At 39.9% G+C, this 19,152-nt stretch overlaps 1 protein-coding gene across 12 annotated transcripts in view; it reads right to left on the bottom strand.

The window, feature by feature from the left end:
• The window catches only part of LOC5571157 (protein Wnt-1), a 134,836-nt gene that overhangs the window by 7,333 nt on the left and 108,351 nt on the right, over positions 1-19,152 (bottom strand). For all 12 annotated transcript variants that reach the window (XM_021844597.1, XM_021844596.1, XM_021844598.1 and 9 more), the window contains exons 4-7: positions 7,524-7,644; positions 7,204-7,466; positions 6,958-7,104; positions 6,770-6,891 (exon numbers count right to left, since the gene is read on the bottom strand). In XM_021844597.1, the coding sequence (XP_021700289.1) occupies positions 6,770-6,891; positions 6,958-7,104; positions 7,204-7,466; positions 7,524-7,644 (653 nt within the window). The remainder of the gene's footprint in view (positions 1-6,769; positions 6,892-6,957; positions 7,105-7,203; positions 7,467-7,523; positions 7,645-19,152) is intronic.

Below are 19,152 nucleotides of genomic sequence, written 5' to 3'. Positions count from 1 at the left end.
GGCATCAACATCTCGAACAACTTCTCTGAAGACACCAATACCTCTAAAACCAACTTTTCTGGTGCAAAAACATTTTCGATCACGAATATAGGCCCTTGGAAGCACTGTGCATGTGTGAGACGAAATTCTTGAAAAACGTACTGAATAAACCGCTTTAAAGTCCTTTGAGTTTTTCTCTGGGAGCCTGTAGGATTTTGCTAACGAGATTCACTGCAATCAGAATAAGAAAAAAAAGGAAACTTTTAATTCTCATTAGAAATAGAGACTTTTTAGAGACTTAGGGGCTGTCCATTAACCACGTGGACATTTTTTTTTCTGGGACACCCCCCTCCCCCCTCGTGGTCCTTTGTCCATACATTTTTTTTTAATTTTGTATGGACCGTGGTCAATGTTCAGAATCCCCCTCCCCCCAAATGACAACGTGGTTTATGGACGACCCCTTACATTAAAGACCAAGTATCTAGAAAAAATACCCTACAAACAAGCCTACACCAATTCTTCAACTCAAATTGTTAAGTAAATCTGTTGTATCAAGGTGCCAATTAGGAGGGAATCATTAAAATAATTTTGTTGTTGACGAATAAGCCTCAAAAAAACATTGAATTTTACCTGTAAAAATAGATCTATTAGAATATCAAAGAAAACATAAGTTACATTTATTTAATTTACAATTGGTTTACCTTCATAAGGTATTTAACGCATTTTTCGAACGTTATAAAATAGTTTGACTTTCGGTAATGAGAACCTAACAAAACATTAAAAAATCTAGTCTATAGTAAAAGTATCAAAATATTTTTCCTGGAAAATGACACCCACCCCCCCAAGACAATGGTCCCGGGCTCCCGCATTTGTAAATCCGGCCCTGCTCAGGATACTCATAGAAACCACACAGTATACCCATAGAATTCTCACATAATTCCTACAGTAGGGTGCATAGCTACTTGGGCACTCACATGATTCACTTTGGCATGGGGTTTTTCTCGACCGAATCATTTGAAACTTTGTAATAAGAAGCGCTTCGATACGACACACATTGTGACCAAATGTGAGCTTAGTAGCTTCTAAAAAAAACCCACTGCTGAAGTGAATCAAAAGTGCCAAGAATAGGATCCGGCTCCTATCTCAACAAAATTCATACAGAATTCTTAAAGGTATCGCACAATGTTTTCAGAGGATTCTCACATAAACTCTTAAAAAAATGTATGAATAAGAGTTTATGCCGTCACTCACAGTTATGAACCTTTCATAGTTTTAAAAAAAAACATATTTATGGCTAACCGTTGTAAACGATTTAATGTGCAGTCACACATATTTTACAGATTTGAAATAAAAGCATGGAATGAGCTCATCAATTGATCCTTCATCCTTGATTGAGCAGCTTCAATCCACTCTCAGCTTTACAGACTTACTGAGAAACGCAAACTTTTCCGCACTCGTACAACGCGGGACCGAACACGATGGTCTTGATTCCGTCGCTCACCCTACTAGAGCATGCAACGGAATCGAAAGACCACACACTACCTTAAGGATCCGCATTAAAATACTAGTATTCAAACTGGAATTCCAGGATTTAAACTGGAGTTCAAGGATTGAACATACACTGAAATTCTTGGACCCACATACAATTCCAGAATTCACACTGATATCCTACGATCTACATTCTGAACGTTTACATTTACAACCCTATCCATATATAGAATAACAGTCGACTCTCAACATCTCGATGTTCTCCATACAGGGAGATATCTACACTACCCGTCATAAATACGGACTCACTGAAATAAGTATTGCAACACTCAGCTGAACAATGAATCACCCCCAAAAAGTTTAGCATCACCTCAAAACAGGTTAATTCACATTGCTATATCTCGAGATCCTTACGACTTGCAAAGAAGCGATCTTCAGCAAAGTTGTTCAGGGGATCAAGGACATCAGGAAAGAGAACAGTTTAGTTCACGATTTTGCCGTTAGGTGACGCTAGTGAGCATGTAAAACTGAGCATTTTGAACTAGTTCTAGCTTGTGATCCATAAGAGATAGAAAGTTCGGGTCTTCGGCAAAGTTGCTCAGGGGATCAAGGAAATCCGGAAAACGATCAGTTTAGTTCGCGATTTGCCGTTAGGTGACGCTAGTGAGCATGTAAAACTGAGCATTTTGAACTAGTTCTTAGCTTGTGATCCATAAGAGATAGAATGTTCGGGTCTTCGGCAAAGTTGCTCAGGGGTTCAAGGAAATCCGGAAAACGATCAGTTTAGTTCGCGATTTTGCGTTAGGTGACGCTAGTGAGCATGTAAAACTGAGCATTTTGAACTAGTTCTAGCTTGTGATCCATAAGAGATAGAATGCTCGGTCTTCGACAAAGTTGCTCAGGGGTTCAAGGACATCCGGAAAGGGAACAGTTTAGTTTCGCGATTTTGCCACTAGGTGGCGCTAGTGAGCATGCAAAATTAAGCATTTTAAACTAGTTCTAGCTTGTGATCCATAAGAGATAGAATGTTCGGGTCTTCGCAAAGTTGCTCAGGGGTTCAAGGACACCCGGAAAGAGAACAGTTTAGTTTGCGATTTTGCCGCTAGGTGGTGCTAGTGAACATGTCAAATTTAGCATTTTAAACTAGTTCTAGCTTGTGATCCATATGAGATAGAAAGTTTCAAGTCTTCGGCGAAGTTGTTAAGAAGGCCAAGTACATCCGGAAGACAAACAGTTAGGTTGTAGATTTCGCCACTAGGTGGTGCTAGTGAGCATGCAAAATTGAGCATTTCAAACTAGTTCTCACAAGGATCACAAGCCACATGAGATAGAAAGTTCGAGTCTCGGCAAAGTTGCTCAGGGGTTCAAGGACATCCGGAAAGGGAACAGTTTAGTTCGCGATTTTGCCGCTAGGTGGCGCTAGTGAGCATTTAAAATTGAGCATTTTGAACTAGTTCTAGCTTGTGATCCATAAGAGATAGAAAGTTCGGGTTGAAAACCCGAGACCCGACCATCTCTACTAAATAACACATGATGGATTTTCATATAAAAGTGAAATTTTTCAATAGTAGTTCAATACCTCCAGCAGTCCTCAATAGCTATCGAATATCGAAATGAAGTATTTTTAAATGTTTTAAACATTTTTTCCAATACTTTTATAATACCAAAATGAGGTATTTGACAACTGAACAATACCTAATTATGGTATGGTACCAAAATATGGTATGCATAAGTTGTTGTGAGTTAATTTTCCCCTCCTCTTGTATTTCGTATCATTGGTAACGTCGGATAACAACTGCAGCAGGGAAATTCGAAGACAAGTACATGATGAAGAGGAGCGCAACGAGCTAGGTGGTTTGACCAAGTGGAGCAGGAATCTTGGAAGTGTGGGCCATGGACCGAGCTAGTTGGCGTAACATTGTGGCGCAGGTCATGTCTTGAAGGATGTAGCGCCATCAAAAGTAAGTAAGTAACAACTATGCCAAAGACACCATGTGCCTATCTTCTTCTTCTTCTTCTTCTTCTTCTTATTCTTCTTCTTCTTCTTCTTCTTGACATTAACGTCTCCACTGTGACAGAGCCGGCTACTCAGTGTAGTCTTAGAACACTTCTACAATTATTAACTCAGTGTTTTCTTTGCCTAAATTGCCCATTTTCGCTATCGTGTGGCAGTTACGGACAATACTCTAACTTATGCCCTGGGAAGTTAAGGAAATTTCCATCACGAAAAAGATCCTGGATCGACCGAGAATCGAATCCAGACACCTTCAGCAGAACTTTGCTTTGTACCCGCGAACGCTAACCACTCGGCTAAGGAAGGACCCTGCCTATCTAAATGTTACGAAATAATATGTTTTTCTATCTCAATGTTACGTGAATTGATCACAAAACTTTTTGCATCAAAAGATGTCCTTTAATATACCAAGAAACTTCTCCCATTAAATTATATCGTTAAAATCCAACGGTTTGAGCGGTATTCAAAAAGCGCACGAAATCGACAAAATAAAACACTATGCACTAAGGACCAAAAATGGTTTCGAAGCATTTATGCAAAAACTAATAACCACCAAAGCATCCTTACAATAACCCAGACAACCAAAATGTACGTATGACAAAATCACCTGGAGGCTTTATATGTGCAAAATTTCACTTATAAGATGTCGCGAAAAAGCCTTCTACGTACAAAAGTGGAGGCGATATGCGTGCATATATTATGTGATGAACAACATACAATGCGAGTGTATCAATATTCTACCGAACTAACCTGTGATCTTATGCGACTTAACTTATGATAACAAATGTTGATTTGACAGCTGCTACGGATTGATTCGACTTACTTTGTACGAGTGTACGAGACGAAATAAAATGTACAAATGAACTCAGAAAAGAAGTGTTTTATGCGAGGAAACTCATCAATCTGACTAGTTTACCCACGGTGCTGTGCGGGTTTGATGTAATTAGTACGAATAAACGAGTTGTAACGTGCACTTTCATGCGATTTCTGGTTGTCTGGCTTAAGCCTAGATATGTCCTTAAATAAACAAAAATATTAATATATTATTTTTATTCTGTTCGATGCAATGAAAGTTCGACCGAAAATTACTTTTTTTTTTGTCTGAAAACGAAAAATAGCCATAACTGGTCCTAATATTGTCTTAAGAACAAACTGTTGACAAATTTACAGGCCAGTCATGTTGAATACTGTACCAGTATGGATCAGCTGTTGTAATATCAGGAAGAACGTTCCGCACAGGACTCAAACAAAGACTCAAAATTATTCTGAAGCTCCCTCCCTCGTTGGGTATTGAAGATTTATATAGAATATCTAATGTTGATACATTGGAACAAATATCGAATAAAATCATTATAATATTAGGGAAAAATCGTTGCAATCGTATATTGCCACAATAAATGCGTTAATATATCTAGGTTAGGTTAGTTGAAAGCATTTTTTTCTCTTATAAACAGCTGAATTCAACTCACCTGTAAAAGTTTTGAGCTGATACAGCAAATGAAATGTAAAGGTTGAGTCCAAATCAGGAGGCTTTGTACTGCCTAACACATAACATCTAGATATAAGAAATGAATGTTACGTTTGAAATGATACACAACACACAAGCGTGCGATTTTTACCTGTAAAAATAATGTTTCAACTCGTAGTTCACTCTGATGATGTAAATACGGAAGAGTTTACCTACGTATAGCGGTATTCATTATTACCTTACCTTACCTTACCTTAGACTGACTACACATATCAATGGTTGCTATTCCGTGATTGACCGAAGTCAGTGAAAATGCACAAAGAATCAACTAGAAGTTCGGCTGGGATTGGCCATAATCTTCTTCAGTGTGCATAATTCAGTGCCTCTATTTATACAGGGTCAATAACGGCGCCGGCCACGTCCTTGCAGTCAGGTGGGATTGGGGGAAGGAATGTTAGTGTGTAACCTTTGCTATTTGGAGACCGTGTTTGCCTCTGCATCTCCACAAAGGTTACTGGGAAGGATGTTTGTTAATGGGGAGGATCGTTGGGTCAAAGGATTCACTTTGATAAGTGATTAGACCATGATAAATAGTTTTTTGTCAAATATAAATATGCTTTTATGAAAATATATTATTTTCATTTGATATGAACAATTTCTATGTAAAGGAAAATTATGCCGACACTTGAGGTGACGAACCATTCAAAGTTTGTTGAACAAATATCTAAATGTAACATTCCTGTAGCTGTCAGGACGAAAGCATGTGTTATTATATTTTACTTATTTGAAAAGAAACCAAAACTCGATTGGCTGGAACATCATAGAACACTCTTATTCTTATGCCGACACTTACAGTGGCGAACCATCCAAAGTTTGTTGAATAAAGTGAACCTTTCGCAAGTCTACACTTGTAGTGTCGAACCATTCAAAGTTTTTTTTTTATAATTACAAAAATAAAGATAAAAAGAAAGGGGTGTTTTGAAAACAAAAAAATGTTAAACATAAATAATTCATGAATTAGAGTTTATGTCGACACTCACAGTGACGAACCATTCATAGTTTGTTGAAAAATCATATTTACGTCCTACCGTTGCATCGATTAAATGTGCAGTCATACATATTTTATAGATTAGAAATAGTAGCATGAAACGAGCTCACCAATTGATCCGTCATCCTTGACTGAGCAGCAACAATCCACATTCAGCTTAACTCGTTTGCTCGGCTATATAAAAGCACTCAGAGAAAATAGGCGCACGACCCGAGAAAGAAAACAATTGACGACTGCTCGGGCTTTCTTGACGCACTGCCAAGGAGCAATCGTCAAGGTCGAAGATCAAACAGAACTAACCGATCGCGGAACTTTTTCACTTCACTCGACCGACGCGCGACAGTTTAATCCTGCCCTCGTCACCCGCTCCCGCAGAAGCAAGCGTCAAGGTCGAAAGATCTAACAGAACTAACCGATCGCGGAACTTTTTCACTTCACTCGACCGACGCGCGACAGTTTGATCCTGCCATCGACACCCGCTCCCGCAGGAGCAAGCGTCAAGGTCGGAAGATCAAACAGAACTCCCTACGTATAGCGGTTTTCATTATTTTACCTAAAGGTTTTGTTACCCCCCGTTGACTTATACCTACTAGGCTTTCAGTGCTATAAATACCGTGTGTCAAAGGAGCAGCGATACAGACTTCTTTGACGGTGCATAGATTACTTATATTATATTTGTACATTGTAAAACACACTAGAATTCTTTTCAGTTCTAGATCAGAAGTTAGAAGCCTTAGACAAATTCGAAATATGTATCCTTATATCCACTTACCTTTCATTTTCCTCACAGTAATCGGGCGAATCTGCGATATACACGAGATCGGACTTGTTCACTTTCTTGTACTGAGAATCCTTCCGCTTCAATTTTTTGATGACACCTTTGTTTTCAACAGGCTGTGAATATAAATGTGAATTGAAAGTTTGAAATCTCAATAAGCGATTCGATTTAGAAACACTTACTTTGACTAGAGCGGCAGCATCAAACATCGAACCGAGAGTATCGGCCATCAATTTCATCGGCGGTAATCGACGCCAGCAGACACGGGTCGTACAGGATCCGGACATCCCGTGGCATTTGCACACTTTTTGCATTTTAGCTCGCAGCGTCTGTAACAATGGTTCATATGTTAGAATCTAAGAACTAATTATAAGCAAATTATCAAATAAACTAACAAAACAAAAGAAAATGCATGAAAACTTACTTACTCTTCGAGCTGCTTCATTGTTGTGGAGATTCATCAACCCAAAGCTCGTGGAGCGATCCTCCTGATGATCGACAAACTGTCGAGCCTGCTTGATACCGTAGTTGACGTCCTCCGAACATCCACCCCAGGTCCATTTGCTGTGCTTCTTCCGCTGAATGTGGTCACAGGTGCACATGGTCAGCTCTCCCTTGGTGCAGTATCGCGTTATGGTCCAAGCCAACGACGCTGAGTTTATTGCGCTAAGATACGCAGTTTCACGATTTCCTAGATGAAACAGATATTAATAGCAATAAAATGCAAATCTTAGTGGAAATCTCTTACCTTTATCATCGAAATTTCCGTAGAAAATTTCGGAACCACGTCGGACAGAACAATTCCACCTGCTGTTCTGGAAGTAACCTTGACACTCATATTTGGCGATGTTTGCTGCATTCACAATAACCTGCAATATAACGAAATAAAAAAATGACTTCAATACTAACATTGTAAAGCGAAAATAATAGAGTAGGTGTAACAGTTATGGGCAGTAAGTTGGTTAAAAAATATGTTTTACTCCACACCTTCCAATCGAATCAAGATCAAATCCTAAGTGTCCTCTCAAAATTGGAGCTCATTTGGATGAAAACTGAGACTGCAGAAGTCCTTCAAAGTTTTGTATGGGAATTACTATGGGAAAAGCGATTCAATAAATCGATCATAGTGTTTGCTCATGTGATCTTGAGAGAAGGCTGGATCACAATGGACCAGTGCATTAGTTCACTATTTGACGTTTGAGCGGTGCCGTGTTATTTATGTGACCATGGCAACGAGTGAATTCGGCACCGCTCAAACGTCAAATTCGTGAACTCGTGCATCGATCCATGGACCAGTGCACGAGTTCACTATCTGACGTTTGAGTGGTGCCGTGTTATTTACGTGACCATGGCAACTAGTGAATTCGGCACCGCTCAAACGTCAAATTAGTGAACTCGTGCATTGGTCCATAGTGTCGCGCTGATGCCGCGTTGTTTTGAAAACATTGCGTGCCATATGAGCCATCACAAAGACGCGTTGCACACTTCGCGTCACTGCACTAAAAATCCAAAAATGTTCTAAACCGAGCGCGTCGTGCGCGTCAGCACGTTGATTTTGAAAAATATCAAAATTGACGCGTTGGTTTCCGTCCTCGCCTAGTTGTCGTTTGGTGTTTCGGTCATCATATCGATGGAAGGGTCTTCTAGTCAAGATAGAGTTGTCCGAGAATTAAATTAAATGCTTTTCAACAATCGAATCAGCACCTGAACAACAATTTTGACAACTTTACTGCCCGCATAACAGTCCCATTTATATAGAAAATCCCATATAATATGGGACTGTTATGCGAGTATGGGCAGTTTATGAGGAGTTGGTCTTTTTGAAAACAAGGACAATGCAGTGAAGAACGCATGTTTTTTTGTTTCAAATAAGGTTAATATCCCAACATATGCTCTTTTCTTCTTTTTTCTGGTATCACATTCCTACTGGGAAAGTGTCTGCTTTGTCGTAAGACTACGTTTTTCTTCTTTATACAGGAGTGAAATTGGATTTCCAAAACCAAGAGCGTTACGTTGCACAGTGGGCAAAAACCGACCCAAAATCGCACTTATTTCGTGCCGCTGATTTCAGGAGGTGGGAAGTAGCTATTTTCATTGAAAAACATGCGAGGAATCGAATGGCGCCATTTTCATTCACCGCACGCCATCGGAAGTACCTCATTTTGCCCCATTTTCCCCTTTCTGATATGAAAACTAGAGTAACTCTAAACTGTTTTTAGGAGTTTATTTGCTTCTGCTGATTAAAATCGATGAATTATATTATTGAAAACCCATCGGCAAACCAAATATGTATGTACTGACACTTGATTTACAATTCATAACTCGCAAACCCTTCCATTAAAAGTTTGCGAAATGGACTGAGGGATATATCGAACTATGCGGACCACGACGAATAGCTCATTTTACCCCTTTTCCCCCAATATTTCTTCATATATGGCAGTTTTACGATATTTCATATTACTGCCGCCAGATTTTCAATTCAAACCGACAAATCCTATTGTAAAACAGTAGCATGTGAAAGCGAGATATGCGTGAATCATGGTTTACGAACCATGTTAAATAGCTCATTTTGCCCCTTTTCCCCTATAATTAGCTTTATACAAAGGTTTTACTATATTTCTGAATACTGCAGCCAGATTTTAAACATTAAACATATAATTTATTTTGTAAATAGTATGGGAATTTGACAGATGCATATATCAAGCTTAGCGTACCATGGTGAATAGCCCTTTTCCCCTACACTTCGATGCATATGGAAGTTTAACGATATTTCACATTACTGCCGCTAGATTTTCAACTCAAACTACCAAATCCTTTCGCAATACAGTAAGAAACATATGCGTAAATCATGGTGTACGAACCATGGTAAATAGCTCATTTTTCCCCTTCTCCCCTATAATTAGCTATATACGAAGGTTTTACGGTTTTTCTGAATACTGCAGTTCGATTTTAAACTTTAAACATATAATTTATTTTGTAAAATAGTATGGAAAATTGACAGATGCATATATCAAGTTTAACGTAGCACGGTGAATAGCCCATTTTACCCCTTTTACACTATACTTCGGAATATATGGAAATTTTACGATATTTCACATTACTGCCGCTAGATTTTCAACTCAAACTACCAAATCCTTTCGCAACACATTTAAGTAAAAACGACATATACGTATACATACGTTTCTCTTAATTTATCGTTGGACCAAATTCTGACAAAAATACAAAAATATTCTAATACATCGTTAATTTATTCGTGACAAGGTAATATTCTATCTGATATTTGAATTGCTATCTTTAAATTATTTTTTGTTCTAGCATCATACATCTCAAAACTAATAAACGCTTCAGGTCGTCACAACAGGAGGATTCCAACGAAAGCGGTATTCAAGACAATATCCATCGTATTGTGCATTAAACTGATGCAAATTTTGAAGTTTTTGCTCCCCTATGCTTAAACGAAGTCAATTATGATGAAAATGATCCTCCCAAAATTTGAAGTGATACGGAAGAAACTTGGTTGTGCAAACGCCATTTGAAATTTATATGAAAATAACTATGGAAAAGGAAAACCTTATGTGTTCAGTTCCCTAACTGCTCGTCATAATAATCTATGGAAAAGTGAACACAATCATATCATGTGAAAACTTCCCAGCTACAACTTTGCCGAAGACCACATTTTGATTAAATGTCCGGATAATTTGTTATTCTTGATTTCAAAGTTCAAACCACGCTGAGATGACCATTCAATTATTTTTAGAGCAACACTGCTTTTTTGCTGTAGAACATAGTAGCCTGGATTACTTTGATCTATTCTTCCCGCCAGGAGCACCACTGTTGCCTGCCGAGCAGTTGGTTAAGCATGTAAAATGCAAACCCACTTTATGTTGATGAATAACAATTTATCCTGACGTCCAATCAAAAAGTGGTCTTCGGCAAAGTTGTAGCTGGGAGGATTTCACATAAGAAGAATTTGTTCACTTTTCCACAAAATATTATGACGAAGAGATAGAGGTCTGAACACAAAATATTGGCGTCTCCATATAAACATCAAATGGCGTGTGCACAGTCAAATTTCTTTCGAATCACTTCAAACTTTGGGAGGATGCTATTTACCATAATTAAAACCGTTTAAGCATAGGGGAGCTATAATTTCAAAATTTGCATCACTCTATTGTGCATTCCACACTAGACTGGCCCAGCTCAGTATGGGCGAAAAATAAAGTTGTATGATTCCACGGGGCACCCACCAGGATTATTTCTTGGGGTTAGAGGAAGCCTTTCTGAAAAATTCAGCTCATTTGGTCGTTCCATGAGCTTGCGCCTTCCCTGGCAGCATTATAAGCTAAATACGGAACGTAACCCTTTACTTAGGGTCTTTGTCATCGGTTGACACCGCAGAATCGTGAAGTATTGACCTGTGAGGACTAGAGCTATATTCAACACTTCTTCCAGATTGTCGACGCACCATTTTGAACCAATCCACGCTGCACCAAAATCTATGTAAGTTGTATGGTGAAACTGTAGAGTCAAAGTACATGTATATTAGTGCATGACAAATAGTTTGTAAATCACGATTCTGTGATCAATCTAGTGGTCGTATGTTTGTTCAAAATGCTGAACATGAACACGAGAGCAATCGAAGGAACATTTGCGAACGCTCACAGAACATGAGCGTTCAAAATGCATCTCTGATTTCAAATACTGTTCACTAAACTGTTTCTTGACCAGTTGTAATAAGCATCTATCGATCTGAAAATTTTCTACATGTTAGTTTCAATAAAAAAAAAATCCATTGCAAATGTCATATTATATAAAGCAGAGCATTCATATTAACGCTTGTATTGGGTTTCGAATTCCGATATCCACAACTTTTACGCACATTGATCAGAAATAATTAAAATTTGCTCGAAGGCGAAACATTAGTGATTTTCATTTATTGTAAACTATTTAAATAAGTTTTATTGTCCTTCCGAACGCGTCCATGAATTTTCAATGATATATAAATCCCTAACCAAGACATCAACTTGATATACCAGATTGGTCGATCAGATGAAGGCGAAGAATACGAAAGGGAGGAACATCGTCTGCTATTCAAATTGTGTAAAACATACTACTCTCGACTGATTCGGTTCATTTCATTTAAGCTTTCAAGCTAGTAAGAGCTCCTCGTGATAATCGCAGCATCGGTACATTCAAGATACAATCCCGTTAGACATCACTACAAGAAGCCTCATGATCGGCTGATCCGAGAAGTTGCCAATCTTCGGGTAAGTGGAATCGCTCAAAATTGAGCTACGTTTCCAGATTTCGACTTAATCCCTGCAGTTGTCATATAGCCTATTTCCCAGATCAGAAAGCGAAGAAATATGCTAAATAGGAAATAAGCTATATGAAATTGATGTCTTGGCAGGGGATGTACAATTTGAGCATTATACTGTTATTGAATCCCGAAGGCACTGCAGCAGCGTCCTCGGAAACATCCTCAAATTATCGTATTGTCAATTATTCGTAATAAATCAGATATTGTGTGATGCTACGAGATGAATTAAGAGATTATTGCAAGTATGAAATTTACACATTAGGATATATTACACAAATAACTCTTTAGTACACACTTGTTGGCCCTGAAAAGGGCTGATTGAATTTTTGAATTCGAGTAACACGGACTCATTTTGACGGCGCACTGGTTGAAATCCTCCTCGTCCGATGAGGTTTACGGCTTCTTTGGGGTCTTCTTCATCACGGCGGTCTTTGAAACTTGGTGGGGTTTTGCTTAAGAACTGCCCTCTTTTTTTTCCCCCTTATTCTCGGATACCAACCACTTATTCTTCCTTCCTTCCTTCCTATTCTTCTTCTTGGCGGCGGTAGCGGTGATGGCTTTGGCTTCGGACGGTATCTTCTCTCGATCGGTCGACGGTCAGCTTGATTTGAGCGAAGCAAGACAAACGGGAGGGTTCTTCGCTATCGATGTCTGTGCCTCAGAAGCAAGCCGATCTGTTGCCTGTTGAGATGCGATTCAAGCGGAGAGTGAAAAGCAAATAACGTCAAATTTTCTCTAGCACCCCTATTTAGAGATTGGCTTGAAATCAACGTTCTCTTTTGAAACAGTTATTAAACTATTTGGACAGGTATGTGGGATTCAGTAAGTAAACGACATGACCCTTTTATGCCTTGTCTTCGTAAGCCAGCAAAAAGTTAAAAGAGTTTTTAATATTTCATGCCAACGTAACACTCTTGGTTTTGAAATTCAAATTTCACTTCTGTATAGAGAATTATTATTTTAGTATCAAACTGAGCAGCATAAACAGATGCAAACACATTCAGTTTCCGGTGGTAAGTACCTGTGCTTTTACTGTTCATAAGTCGCAAGATGGATCTTTCCCCGAGGTCGTGTACGACTATGACAAAAGCCAGGAACAGCAATTGATATATGTTGGTTTGTCGGGGGGTTACTTCACTGCAAAGGTTATTTTTGACAAACTCTACCATTTCTTTCAAGTTCCATCAAGCCAAAGGCAACCATTCTTCCATAAGAGTTGACTTGGGGAACGAGCTGCAGCGCTTGGGCAATCATCGATTACACGGTTGCTTGGAGATGAAATACTGGATTATAGCGGCCCTGCCTGCTCATTGATGAGTATCAATGTACAGAGCTCAAATGCTCATGCAATGGATATTGCTACAGACCAAATTCTGACCAGTGTAGAATTCCTTGCACTGAGTGAGACTTGGCTAGATGATCACTCCTCCGTCGACATTGCTGGCTACAGCTGCATCAACCAGTTCAAACGCCCAGGCGTGAGAGCTGGAGGTGTGGCGATTTACCAGAAGGATACGTAGCTGTTCCTCACACAATTCAAAAGATTAGTGAGGAATATGATGCAATGCTAGGCGTAGCAGATCAGGTGGGAGACTTTTGTGCGGCATCGATTATGGTTATGGACATTGAAGTACTGCTAATAACAGTGTACATTTCTCCAGGTACTACTGTGCAAGATACGAAAATGTTCATGACCCGTTATTTATTCAATTATGTAAAACAAGATACTCCTATTGTAGTCACCGGTGACTTTAATATTGACGTTTACAAACAAGAAAATATTAAATTTGTCGATTTCATGAATAAACATTTTAATTTAAAATGAAACGACCACATTAGGTTCTTGTATTGATTTAACGTTTATTAAAAATATAAGTGTAGAGTGCAGCCGATATTGTTAATACTTTTCTTACCATAGACCGATTCTATCGATTCTCACTATCGAAGTACCCGAGCTATCAAACATCTAATCTGCTGGAGGAGTTTGGCACACTACAGCTGGAGCCAGAACTATAACTGATCACCCAACCAAACAACACAAGGAAGCGACGACCAAAAAATAATTAAATCATCTGGCACATCACTGGATTATTCCTGGAACACCGAACTCGGAACCACAGAACGACAAATGGTCCTTTTCAGGACCACAAAAAAAATAGTTCCACCAAGGGAGTGTTGACTTACAGGTTGATTCCGAGGTTAGATATCTGGGTTGGGTCAATAGGCGCCGTGGGGAACTAACATTCCACCTGACACAGGTCCTACCGGGCCATGATTGCTTTAGACAGTATCTACACCGTTTCGGTCATGCGGGTTCTCCCGAATGTCCAGTTTGTGCAGGTTTAGAGGAAACGGCGGAACACGTTTTGTTCGTGTGCCCGCGTTTCCGCACAATGCGTGACCGCATGTTTGCCACATGCGGTCGGGACACGACTCCGGACAATCTGGTTCAGAGGATGTGTGAAGACGAGTTTGGCTGGAATGCTGTTTCATCGGCTATCACCCACATCATCTTGGAACTACAAAGGAGGTGGCGAGTGGACTCGAGGAGTGGCTAATGCAGACGCTAAACAACAGGTGGTCCAAGGGTTCGCAGTCGGCTACGTAGGTCATACCGGTGTCCTACGGTCGAAATCGACCCTTACAGCGATTAAGTGGCCGCGGGGAGAACATCCTGCTAGCGTTGCTGTCGTGGCGCTGGTCTACTTGGTTGGATACGAGCCTCTGGTTGTTCGGGGCAGGTGAAGGCCCCTTTGTCAGCAATCCCAGCTGGTGCTAGCTGATAGGGCCTGAGCCTTCAGTAGGTCAAATTGCGAAGCCCGCAGTATCAGTTCTTGATACCTGCGGCGCAGCTGGTCGCGGGCGTTGTGGTCGACCCTGCCCGCCTTCAGCGGACAATAGGAGGTAAGGACCACCTGGGAAGCTGACAAAGCGCCAGCATGCTACCTTGGTGGACCCCCCAAGCGTGTCATCGATGCTCGTTGCTGCATGGCTACGCAGCTAACCTGGAGTTTGCGATGTGCAATAGCCCCTCTTCGAAGCAATGCCTTCTTGGTGGTCCCGGAGAGACGAAGGGTTTGGCGGCAATGGGAATGGTTTAGTGGGTCGGGGGTGTAGTCCTGTTTACTGCTTGCATGTAGTAAATGGTCCCCAACCCTACACTCCCGGGCCTTGGTCCGGAGTCTGTTGAGCAGATTATCCCCCCATTGCTAAGAAGGAAAAGATAGGATCACCAAAATGAGTTCAAAAGAGTTAATTTCTGAAAACTTCATCCGATCAATAACAACACAAAACTAGTACACTTACAAATTCATACACATGGCAAATTATTAATAATCTTAAACTACACTCATACTCAAACTACACTGTCATTCAAACATCATAATCATATCAAATCCTTTTTAATGTATTTTACTTTTAAATCCGAATCTCTGAAAAGGCTTCCAAACCAAATGACAGATTACCTCCAGGATTTTTCTTGGGATTTAAACCAGGAATTTCTCAGGGAATGTCCTCCGAAAATTTCTCCGAGAATTTCTTCAGGAATTCCACTGGGATTCTTCAGGAGATTTCAAGGATTCATCAGGCGTTATCACCCATGAACTTTCTTCTTTTCTTCAGAAACGAAGAAAACAATTTTCTTCAGAAATTATTCCCATAAACTTGCTCCGGAGATTTCCTCCAGAAATTCTAACGGAGATTTGCTCCAAGAATTCATCCGTGGATTTCCTTCAGAAACTCCAACGATTTGCTCCAGGTATTTTTATGGGGATTTTGTTCAGGAGTTCCTCCAGAAACTCCTCTGGCGATTTGCTCCCGAAAATTCTCCGGAGATTTTCTCCCAAAAATTTCTCCGGACATTATTTCTAAGAACTCCTCCAGGGATTTCCTCCAGGAATTTCTACAGTGATTTTCTCCAGAAATTCCTCCGGAAAGTTATTTTCAAAAGATTCCTTGGGAGAATTTCTCCAGGAATTTCTCAAAGAATTATCAATAGCAATATTCCTCCGAGAATTTTGTCCAGGAATCCATCTGGGGATTTCATCAAGAGCCAGTTCGCGAGAACCGCAACCCCCTTTCCAAGGGAAGTTGTATTGATGTTCTCGGATCAGGCTGAAATTTTCAGGGATTGTTCTTCCACATAAAAGAAGATGTTTTGCAATATTTTAGATTTTTATATTAGGGGGAAGTGGGACAAAATGACCTTCAATGATTTCATGTCACTAAACATGCAAAATCACAAAAATAGAAAGAAGTTCCTTCGACGATATTTTCAGACTTTTTTTTCCGGAGAGTTCCTCCAAGAAATTTTTAAAAATTTGCCCCATGAATTTCTGCGGGGATTTCCTACACGAATCTTTCCGGGGATTTCAAGGATTCCTTCGGAGGGTATCCTGAAGAATTCATTAGAAGATTTTTGCTAGAAATGTTTCAGGGAATTTATAATAGCAATTCCTCCAGGGATTTTGTCCAGGAATTGCTCTGGGGATTAAGGTTAAGAAGTAACTCCGGGGATTTTTTCAGAGAATTTATCTGGAAATTTCCACCAAGAATTTCTCCGAGGATCTGCACCAGGAGATTTCCCTCAGGAATTTTTCCGGAGGTTTCCCTCAGGATTTTTTCCGGAGGTTTCCCTCAGGAATTTCTCAGGGAATTTCAACGATTGCTTCGGGGATATCCCTGAAGAACTCATTTGGAGATTTTCTCCAGGAATTCCCCAGGGGATTTGTAATAGCAATTCCTCCGGGGATTTCGTCCTGGAACTCATCTGAATCAATCAAATTTTTTTCCAAGAATTTCACTGGGGATTTCCTGCGTTGATTTTCTCCAGAAAATCTATCGAGGATTTTTTCAGACAATTTTTCCGGAGATTTCCTCCAGGAAGTTTTCGGGGTTCGCACCATGAATTGCTCCAGGGATTTCCTCCACGAATTTCTCCTGAAATTTCAAGGATTCCTTCGGGGGTATCCCTGAAGAACTTATTCGGAAATTTCCTGCCGGAATTCCCTGGGAAATTTATAATAGCAATTCCTCCAGGGATTTTTTCAGATAATTTATCCGGAGATTTCCACCAGGAATTTCTCTGGGGATTTGCATAACACGCTCAACAAAGAATTCTGGAAAACGTGAACTGTCAAAAATACACCATGAACTACCACAAATGGTCACATAAACATGATCTAGTTCACGGTGTATTTTTGTTGTTGACGAGTTCACGTCTGCTGTTCAGGGATACGAGAACGGATTTTTTTTCTGTGCAAGAGATTTCCCACAGGAGATTTCCCTCAGGAATTTTCTAACAGCAGTTCCTCCGGGAATTTCGTTCAAAAATTCTTCCGGAGATTACATACAGGAATTGCACCGGGGATTACCTCAATGAGCAACTCCGGGATTTCAGGGATTTTTTCAGAGATTTATTCCGGAGATTTCATCCAAGAAGTTTTTGGAATTTCTCCGAGGTTTTCCTCTAGGAGCTCCTCCGATGATTTCGAAAATATCTACTACTTCGGGATTTTCTCAACGAAATCCTCTGGGAATTTACAATTGTAATTCCTACGCAGAAAAAATTCCAGAAAATTTTCCGGAAGTTTCTTTCAGAAACTCCTTTGGGCATTTGCTCCAGTAATTCCTCCGGGGTTTTCTTCCGGTGATTTCCTCCAAGAACTCCTCCAAGAATTTCCTCCAGGAATTAATACGGGGATTTTCTCCACGGATTCCTCCGGTGATTTTGTTCATATATTTCTGCGAGAATTCCTCCAGGAATAGCTCCGGAGATTTGCTCTGGAAATTCAACCGGGATTTCCCCCAAGGATTTGCTCCAGGAATTCATCCGAGGTTTTCTCCCAGGAATTGCTGTGGGAATTTTCTCAAGAATTTCCTCCCGGGCCGAGGATATTCTTCAGAAGTTCCTCCAGAAAAAAATCCGAGAATTTCTCCGGGAACTCTTTTGGAGCTCCTTTAGGAATTCCTTCGCATTTCCTCCGTAGTTCCTCTTTTTCTCATATCTCCAGGAATTCTTCAGAGTTCCTCAAATAATTCCTCGGAAATGCTCAAGAGTTCCACTAGGAATTCTTCTGAAGCTAGTTCAAAAAATTCCCTACATCCCCTCCGGGAATTATTCCTCCAGAAATCCTCAGGAAATGTCTCAAGAGTTTCTTCAGGAATTCCTTTAGAATCTATGAAAGTGTGGCAGTGCATGTATTAGTAGGGTGGGGCTTATTTCCAAAAATCTTTCGTAGTTAGGATTTACAAAGTGGAAAATGATCATCGGTCCCAAAATAACATCCTGTGAAAAAATGAGAATTTCTGGTGAAGGTTTAGAGGTGGCGCAAAGGGCGTAAGTGCAGTTTTACCATTTTAGTGAACTCTGAAAAATTTTGGTATGCTTTTCAGCTTGTTTTGGCGATTTTAGGACCCTTAAGGGCAAAAAATGACCTCAAAATTGCGATATCTCCACTCCTTTTAATGATATTTGACGAAATATATTTTATGCATGCGATTTTTGGCCCTTGACTAGGTTACAATGACTGATTACTATGAACCCGAATAAGAATAGCTGGGGAGGATTCCTATGCTTGTAGAATGGAACAAAGAGCAAAGAAGAATGATAGAAAGACCAAAAAATATAGAAGAATATAAGGTGGGGTGGGTTAAACAGGGGGGAGGGTGTAACTGATGATATTATATTAGAATCAACTATGGAGCCGTGAAAATATCTCGGTTGGATGTATGAGATGTGATTATATGCAAGTTTAACACTCATTTAGTATTTTAGAATGTCCGTTTGATATAACTCCAGCAATTGCTTTTATAATCTGAAAGAAATTACAGAGGGGCCCAAATCCATACAGGCTCAAAATCCGTACGCTTCATACAAATAGAAGGAGTTTTATATGAAGTGGAAGGGTTTAGATTCATTTGTTAGGTTTCCAGCAATAACACTTCTCGAAGACTTATTCAAACAGACTCAAGTCGGAAAAGTTAACAAACTTACTTTATCAATCCTACGTGTTTCGCAGACGAAATTCTACACGTTCCGCTCTAAACCAACTCGATT

The sequence above is a fragment of the Aedes aegypti genome, chromosome 2 (assembly GCF_002204515.2).
Source record: "Aedes aegypti strain LVP_AGWG chromosome 2, AaegL5.0 Primary Assembly, whole genome shotgun sequence".
In the NCBI taxonomy this organism is placed as follows: Eukaryota; Metazoa; Arthropoda; class Insecta; order Diptera; family Culicidae; genus Aedes; species Aedes aegypti.
The sequence above is the reverse complement of the archived record's forward strand: the minus strand, read 5'-3'. Positions and strand labels throughout refer to the sequence as shown.